The following is a 9471-nucleotide window of genomic DNA, read 5'->3' as shown; positions in this document are numbered from 1 at the left end:
TTTGTTATGAAAATCTTTCGGAGAATGATTTAATCAAATTGAATAATACGAAACAACGGGAGTTTGTGAACAAAATTATGGGGGTCAAATTGTGGTCGGATTTTGAAGATTTGGGATTGGGTAATATGAAGGATCAGATTAATTTTATCAAGAAGTGGGGAGTAGCGGAGAACAAGGAGCATGACGATGATTTATTAAGGAAGGAGCTTTCTTCTATTTTGGAATGATTATAGGATCGTTTAACATTAGAGGGGGAGGGAATGCACTTAAAAGAAGAAGGATTAGTTCAATAATTAAGAAGGTAGATGCGGATATTGTTTTGATTCAAGAAACAAAAATAACAAATATGGAGGATGCAATTGCTTTTAGTATGTGGAGTAACACGGAGGTGGGGTTTTCTTTTTCTAATTCTAATGGGAGGTCGGGAGGAATTTTAACTCTATGGAGGAAATATAGGGTGAAAGTTCTTCAAAGCTTTAAAGGAGAGGGATTCTTAGGGATCAAGGTGGGGTGGAAGGAATATATTTATTATGTTGTGAACATATACTCTTCTTGATTTCTAAACAAGAAAAAGGAGTTATGGGACAAGTTGTTAGGGTGAAAAGTTCTTATTCGGATGGGGAATAGATTATTGGTGGTGATTTTAATGCGATTAAAAGTTCTATTGAAAGCAAAGGGGGGTCTGATAGGGAGATGGTGACCGGTTCAGACCTCTTTGGTAGATTTATTGATGATAACGGATTGGTGGATGTGCCTTGTAAGGGGAAAAAATTCACTTGGTATAGTGGAGATGGTAGGTCCGTGAGTAGGATTGATTGTTTCATTGTGTCTAATGTTATTGTTAATAGATGGGGAGTGGTTGGTCAACTAGTGGGGGAAAGAGACATTTTGGACCATTGCCTGGTGTGGTTAGTGGTGGATAAAGTAAATTGAGTTCCTAAACCATTCAAGTTCAACAATGAATGTTTTACTTTTAAATCTTTCTTACCTTTTGTCAAAAAAGAATGGAAGGAGATGGAAGTGGAAGGTAGAGGGGATTTTGTTCTTAAAGAAAAGCTTAGTCAGATTAAAGAGAGATTAAAGTGGTGGAATAAAACGGTTTTTGGTAGAATTGAATTAGAAGCGGAGGATATTGTGAGGGACTTAAATTATGGGGATTCTAGGTTGGAAGATTCGTCGGAAGGTATGCTTGGTGAGTCTCTTAATAGTAGGAATGATTCTAACAAGAGGTTTTGGTTGAATTTTAGGATAAAGGAAAATATGCTCGTACAAAAATCAAGACTAAAATGGCTTAATGATGGTGATTCAAATAGTAGTATTTTTCATAATGTTTTGAAAGAAAGAAGAAGACATAATCACTTAGGTATTATTTCTATGCAAAGGGGTTTGGTGGAGAAGGTAGAGGAAGTGAGGGAGGAAGTAAGGAAGCATTTCTCTAATAAATTTTTAGAAGAGGACTCGGATAGGATTCTCTTAGATGGTATATCCTTTAAAAGTATTAGTTTCAACGATGTTGCTCTCCTTGAAAGGCTTTTTCAAATGGACGAAATTAAAGAAGCTATTGACGATTGTGGTAGTTCCAAGAATCCGGGTCCGGACGGTTTCTCCTTTTTGTTTATAAAGTAGTGTTGGAGTTTCATCAAGGAGGAGTTTTTGAATTTTTTTAATTACTTTCATTCGGGGGGTTTTATCTCTAAGGCGGTAACTTCTTCTTTCTTGAAGTTGGTTCCTAAGTCTTCAAGTCCTCTCTCTTTGGATTACTATAAGCCTATTTGTTTGGTGGATTGTATGTATAAGGTTATTTCAAAGTTTTTGGCGGGTAGATTGAAAAGGTCCTTCACTCTATTATTTCCCCGTGTCAAAGTGCTTTTGTGCCGATAGACAACTTCTTGATGGGGTTATGGTGGCTAATGAGGTGGTGGATTTTGCAAAGAAAGAAGGGAAAGGAAGTCTTTTATTTAAAGTGGATTTTGAGAAGGCATATGAGAAAGTCTCTTGGAATTTTCTTAGATATATGTTAAGGAGGATGGGGTTCGGGGAGAAGTGGCGTAAATGGATGGAAAGGTTGATGTTTCATAGTAATATGTCTGTGATGGTCAATGGGTGACCAACGAAGGAGTTTCGGGTTGAAAAGGGATTAAGGCGAGGAGACCCATTATCCCCCTTTCTCCATGTTTTAATTGTCGAAGGTCTTGCGGGTTTTGTTCGGAAGTCATACGAGAATTGTGTTTTTAGAGGTGTGGGAATTAATGGGAGTAGTGTAGTGGATGTTTGTCATACCCCAAAATTTTCCCTCTATATTTCAAAATATTTTTGCTCAAGCAGTCTTTTCAGACTCATATGATCTCCAGCTGCTCAATGCCACACAAGAATTGGGCACACCTATCTTTCTCCTAAGCAATAAGTCTCTAACTAGGTTTTTGTTTCTTTTCAGGGAAATGGGACTTCTGATACCTCAAGTAGACTTAATGGCTTCCCATATGCATCAAAGTATCTTCGTACCAAGTTTCAAGCCTCACAGTACAAGATTGCTCAGTCAAGTGCCCAAATGATCAACAGTCGACTATGTTAGGTTAAAAGTTAACTATGGTTAACTTACCGTCAAAACTCCTGATTTTTGATCAACATCAACATTTTAAGGTTATATTCACCATTTGATCAAGGGTTGATCCTGATTCATCAAGGAAAGCTCATAAATCATTAAAACTCAAAGTTTCCAAATTAGGGTTTTTAAACTAAAAGTCAACTGAACTATCACCAGCCATAACTTTCACATACTTTATCAAAAATTTCCTAACCAAAGCTCATTTTGAAGGAAATTCAATTCTCTACAACTTTTTCTCACTAAAGGCTTGGCCAAAAATGCTTCATTTGAAAGATATGAGCTAAAACATTACAAGTCTTTTTAGAAGTCCACCAAAAGTCATCTTTTGTCAAGGCCAATATGATTAAGATAAAATTTCCAATTTCAAAATATGTTCCAAAGTGGGTTGTAAAATACATCTTGGGCTTTACAAAGAGTACAAGAATACCTTCATATGATCAAAATTGAGGGAGATATGAAGTGCACAGGTTGGTCAAATTTCAAGAAGTGCATGAAACCATAATTGAATAATTTTGGATATTTGGACTAATGGGCCTAAATTTTGGACTTCAATCATACATATGACCCAAATAAGGACCTATAAAACCATTCTCATATTTTTGGCATTTTTATTTTTATTTGTTTGAACTTTATTCATTTAAATGCAAAATAAATTAGGTAAAATACCAAAAATAATGAATTAAATTGTGGGACTTTGTTTTGGATCATATAAAAGCCCAAGAAACACCTTGGGACCAAGGGATTTCGTTGTTACAAGGATTGGATGTTTATTTTATTTATTTTTTGATTTTATTCAATTTAAACCAAGGAAAAAATAAAATAAATATCAAAGTGGTGTATGATTTGATTTTTCAATCAAATATCCCTTTTGGGGCTCAAGTAAATCTCATATATTTGATTGAAAAGAGATTGAACCAAAATAGCAAGTTTTCATACAATTTTTAATCAAATCTTTTTTCAATTTTTTCTCTCACCAATCACTTGATACTTTGTCAATATTTCAACCCTAATTTGTTCCATTATATATACTCATAACATACAGCTAACAAGGGGACGAAAATTTGGTGGAGAAGGCAAGGGTTTCAAAGAACAAAAATATCAAGAAAAGGTGTAATTTGCGTGTGCCTCATTCAAGGAGTTTCAGGTCCAAATAACGATTGCAATCTCTTCCCAAGGTAATATGGAGTGATATTGGATCATTGATCAAGTCCCATAATGCCATAACATATGCATCATGTTCTTCTTGTTCTTGCATGTTTAATTTTTGTTTTGTGTATATTATTATGTTTTGATTCAATCTAACCATTCCTTTGAGTTCCTGGTATGATTTTAAGAAGGTCTGAATCACTAAAACGAAGCGTTCATGCACGAAACAAGGATCGCCATTGTTAGGGAAAAATCGAGGTCCTTCATCTGGTTCATAATTCCATGGGTTTTTAGGCCAAAAATGACCGTCTTTCCAAACAAACTTTCGGTTTTTGAACCATCACCAATGTCAGTGTTACAATTCCAAAATCTTTTGGAGCTTAAACGCATAGTTAACTGAGCATAGGATTGAAGAACATCAAGAAGATTGGGATGAGTACAGATGAACTTTGACTTGTTATCCTTTGTTTCTTAAACTGTGAGCCACGCCACGTTACAACCTTCAAAATTCCTAACTGAAGCATGGTTAGTCTGAAAGCATACTGTTACCAAAAGGTATCCTGACTCCTTAAGGTTCACCGTAAATCCTGAGTTTATATCACATTTATACAAATCTTGTTTTACTAAAAAAAAATTAACGTCAAGGCAGATATATGCATTGCATGTTATGATTTTCATTATTAAACATATTTGTCTACATACGTTCAAAAGTTTGGCATCAAGAAGAATTTGCACAGGGCATGACTAATGACTAAAATTCCTCCCGACAGACAAAACATTTCAGAAATGGTCTTTATTAAGCCCACTCAGTTGGTTAAAGGCCAATGTATACAAGGGGCATGTCATGTTCTTGTCCAATCAGGGAAATCACGTCAAGATTCGAAGAATCTCTTAGGAGCGTCGAGCAATCAGGGGCATCCACCCAAGCATGTATAAAGCTACTTCCCGATCAACCAGTGGCATTGTTCCTAAGTTTATGATACTGAAGGAAAATTACATATATCAATATGTATTTCAGAAGGTCCTCATGAGGCAAATCTCTTCAAAGTCCCTACTGGCCGGGTCAAAGCTATGCTTGCTTGACACTTCGACCAATATTTATTGGTGTCCCAATCAATACAAGTATAGGTGTACTTCCCCTATTTAGTTTGTATAAGCATTCGTTGGTTATTTCAAACAAATACATATGTTTGGATATGGTTGATGTTTACCAAAAATGTTCATAATATGTATATGTATATATATATATGCATAAAAATAGGGATGGAAGTTACTGACAAGATGGAATAATGTTCAAGTCATCCAAGCTTCCCCACAGAGAGGGTTGCACCTAAATATCCCCACAGGGTAATCCTCTAGAATTTATCTTCATATAATCTCTTCTCAAGCAGAGATCAAAATCCCCAGCTGGATATCCTCGAATAGAAGACAGGGATCCTCATTACAGTCATATTATCATCACCTCCAGCAACGAATGGGGATTTATTTTCCCTAATTAGAATTTGTTATATGGAGTTATCAATATGCTTCAACTACATATTCATGTCCATACATCATTCATCCAACTACATAGTCGTGTCCATGCATCATTCATAATGTATCATGGCAAATACATACATATCATACCGAATTCTCATTTATTTTGAGAATATCATTACACAATACATGCATCAGGATATTGCATAAAGCTAACTTTGCCTTTTCAGGTTATCTCACAGTCAAATGAACATTATACAATCAAGACAATGACTTAATCATGACACTCATTCCAGACAGACTTAATCCTAACATTCAGTTCAGAAAAGTCACGACAATAGAGTCATAACAATGGATTCACGACAATGGAGTCACTTCAAAGGAGTCACGATAATGGAATCACGACAATGGAGTCACGACAATGGAGTCGCGACAATTGAGTCACGACAATGGAGTCACGACAATGGAGTCATGACATTGGAGTCATGACAATGGAGTCACGAAAATGGAGTCACGACAATGGAGTCGCGGAAATTGAGTCACGATAATTGAGTCACAACAATGGAGTCACGACAATTGAGTCATGCCAACGGAGTCATGACAATGGAGTCACAGATATGGAGTCACGACAATTGAGTCACGACGATGGAGTCACGACAATGGAGTCACGACGATGGAGTCACGACGATGGAGTCACGACGACGGAGTCACGACGATGGAGTTACGTCAATGGAGTCACGGCAAAATAGAGTCACGACAATAGAGTCACGACAATTGAGTCACCACAATGGAGTTACAGATCTAATCCCGATATTCAGTTAAAAAACGACCATGACAATGGAGTCACGACAATGGGGTCATGATAATAGAGTCATGACAATCAATTCATCGATATAATCCTGACACTTAGGGCAATCGTGCCAACAACTTAATTTTGACCCCACTCATAGAAAATCAAGAAAAGAAACAGATACAGTCTAACGTACGACTCATTCTGACACTCGTCAATACATAAAATGATGGCATCTGCAAGCCCATCTCTGATAACATGTCGTCAACACCTTGATGGTATCTTTAAGCCCATCTCCAACAATATTTCATGCATCAGCGAGTGCAAATTTCAGGGTATTTTGAGTGTTCAATCATCTTCTACCTTCGGATTTCGATAGACAAACAAACCAATCTACATCATCAGGTTTAAGGAGATTGAATAGGGGCAGCTGTCATATCCCGAAATTTTCCCTCTATATTTCAAGATATTTTGGCTCAAGAAGTCTTCTCAGACTCATATGATCTCCAGCTGCTCAAGGCCACGCAAGAAATGGGCACACCTATCTTTCTCCTAAGTAATAAGTCTATAACTAGGGTTTTGCTTCTTTTTAGGGAAATGGGACTTCTGATACCTCAAGTGGACTTCATGTATTCCCATATGCATTCAAGTATCTCCATACCAAGTTTCAAGCCTCACGGTACAGGATTGCTCAGTCAAGTGCCCAGATGATCAACAGTCGACTATGCTAGGTTAAAAGTCAATTATGGTCAACTTACAGTCAAAACTTCTGATTTTTTGTCAACATCAACATTTTAAGGTTATATTCATAATTTGATCAAGGTTGATCATGATGCATCAAGGAAAGCTCTGAAATTGGGATCACTCTTTTTTGAGGTGCAAGGCGTTGGAGCCGGTGTGGAGGGAGATCTCTATTTGGAATGGTAAGCCTTGGGGGGTTTTGGAGAAGAGTGTTTATCGTGTTTCATGGATTGGTATTCTTTTTGTAAAAAAAAGAGAGTGAAAGATGGTAAATTAGGTGTGGTATGGTTAGCGATAGTGTGGATTATTTGGTTAAGTAGGAATGAGATTTGTTTTCGCAATGAGGTTTGGAATGTTAATAACACGGTATGGAACATCAAATCTTTGATTTGGAAGTGGTCTTTTATAGGAGAAATTACTCATCCCATTTGTAGTTTTTACGAATTTAACAAAGATCCTTTGTTATTTCTTTCGTAATTCTAATTGGTCTGTAATTTCTTTTTGTTGGCAGGTTAACCTCGTTTTATGGGTAATCAAATTTTGAGAATATTTTGTTCTCTGTTATATTGATATCTTGCTTACACATAAAAAAATTAAAATTAAAAAGTTATTATTTTTTGATATAACAAAAGAAAGTTATTATTTTTTGATATAACAAAAGTTCTAATTATTGAAGTTTTAGTGACAATTAAAAGAAAATAATTTGTAGGTATATTTTCTATTACTTGTAATACTCGCATAATATATACTGACATTCGTTGTAATTGTAGGAAAAGATTTAACCGTAGTTAAAAGTTATTGTGACATTCAATTTAACGTCACACCTTGTTCCCTTTTTTATTGTTTTTTTTTTGTAAGCAAGGATTAGATAAATAAGAGTATCAGAGGTACTCAAACCCGATTACAAAATTCGAAAAAGGACTCGAAAAAAGGTGAAATTACAAACCAAATGAGACTTAAACTAAATAATCTAAAGGAGCTTTATAAAACTCATAAAAAATACATTTGGTATAGGTAATATCGCCTATAAAAGACCACTTCCAAATCCACAATTTGATGTTCCAAATGATATTCGAAACATCACAAAAGCCTTCAACAAACAAAATCTCATCCCTCGATCTACAAAGACTCCAACAAATTGCCATCCAAATAATACTTTCGTTATCGATTTTGACCTTCCTCCCCTTAAAAAATATGTACCAACTTAAAAAATTTTACTAAATAATTCAACGCTCCCTTGTAGTTGGCACTAAAGGTGAGTGTCACTTAAAATTCTATAGTCATTTACCTACAGATTATTGGCTTTTATTAACAATTTTTTAATGTTACGGAAAGTTAATTTTCTTTTACTTGTACTGCATGGAGATTGAGTCACTTAGGTAAAATGGAGAATCATTAGTAGGTCTATAAAAAATAGATTATTAATTAACATATTAATAAGTTTGAGATGTAAAATTTCATAATACTACATACCTAGAGATAAAATGTAAAATTTAAGTTACATAATACTTATATAAATTATTATTCCGAGTTTTGTTTGGCGTAGTTTGTAGAAGGCGGAGGTTGTTCTTAAGCATAGTAGTAGGTGGAGTGTTGGAGAAGGTAGTAACATTAAGATTATGTATGATTCGTGGCTCTGAGAGAAAGGAAGTTGTTATCTTAATGGCCCACAAGTCTGAAGCACATATGAACTCTTTGTTAAAGATCTTTTGCTTCCCAACATTAAGCAATGGAATGTGGGTAAGATTAACCAAATTTTTGACACCGAAGGGGCTGTAATTATATTTAGAGTTCCTCTAATAGATGATGTGGGAGGATAGGTTGATTTTGCAAGAGGAGCAGAATAGTGAGTATAGGGTGAAATCGGGTTATAAATGTAACACTCTTCTAAACCCCCACGGAATATTAATTAAATTCAGAGTAAAACATGTACAAGAGCATTACAACTCCAAAATATTTAAAACATTTAATCATGTCATGCCTTATGAGAAACACCAAACCATATTATTCAGCAAACATGTTAACACAACGGAATTATTTCATAATCTGAATAACATAAAACATCGGTATTCAACACTCAGAAATCACCGACTCAAAACCAACCAAAACACCTGGATGACATCTTTAAGCCCATCTCCAACATTATTTCCTGCATCAGTGAGTGCAAATTTCAGGGCATTTTGATTGTTCAATCATCTTCTACCTTCGAATTTCGATAACCAAACAAACCAATCTACATCCTCAGGTTTAAGAAGATTGAATAGGGTTGAATTGATATGAACCCGGTTGAATTCTAACCAGTTCATTCCTAGGATGACATCAAGTTGTTCTAGCAGAAGGCACACTAAGTCCATTCTGAATTCCCTATCAAAAATATCAATCGGACAATTCAAGCAAGTAGAAGAAGTAGTCACTGAACCCGAGGCAGAAATGTCAATAACCATACTTCCATTAATATCATATATTTCCAAATTCAATATTTTAGCGCAATCCAAAGAGATGAACGAATGATTCGCTCCATTATCTATAATTGCAATTAAAGGTGTGCCATGGATAAAACACGTACCTTTAATCAATCGATCCTTAGGAGTGGTCTCGGAACCAGATAACACAAAAAACATTACCACCAGCTTAATTCTTCCTCGGCTTAGGACACCATGGATTAATGTGACCTTCTTCCCCGCAGTTATAGCAAGTCACAGTCTTTCCCTTA

The 9471-nt window shown here is 35.6% G+C and overlaps 1 protein-coding gene across 1 annotated transcript; it reads left to right on the top strand.

Annotated features, from left to right (window-relative positions):
• The first annotated feature begins 346 nt into the window (after window positions 1-346).
• On the top strand, window positions 347-1626 carry LOC131659676 (uncharacterized). Its single transcript, XM_058928836.1, has 4 exons — window positions 347-505; window positions 628-801; window positions 849-903; window positions 1004-1626. The coding sequence occupies exons 1-4, from the start codon at window positions 347-349 to the stop codon at window positions 1624-1626; spliced, it is 1011 nt and encodes a 336-aa protein (XP_058784819.1).
• Window positions 1627-9471: the final 7845 nt, after the last annotated feature.

Source organism: Vicia villosa, linkage group LG1 (assembly GCF_029867415.1).
Source record: "Vicia villosa cultivar HV-30 ecotype Madison, WI linkage group LG1, Vvil1.0, whole genome shotgun sequence".
Taxonomy (NCBI): Eukaryota; Viridiplantae; Streptophyta; class Magnoliopsida; order Fabales; family Fabaceae; genus Vicia; species Vicia villosa.
Note: the sequence above shows the minus strand (reverse complement) of the source record. Positions and strands in the feature narration are given on the sequence as shown.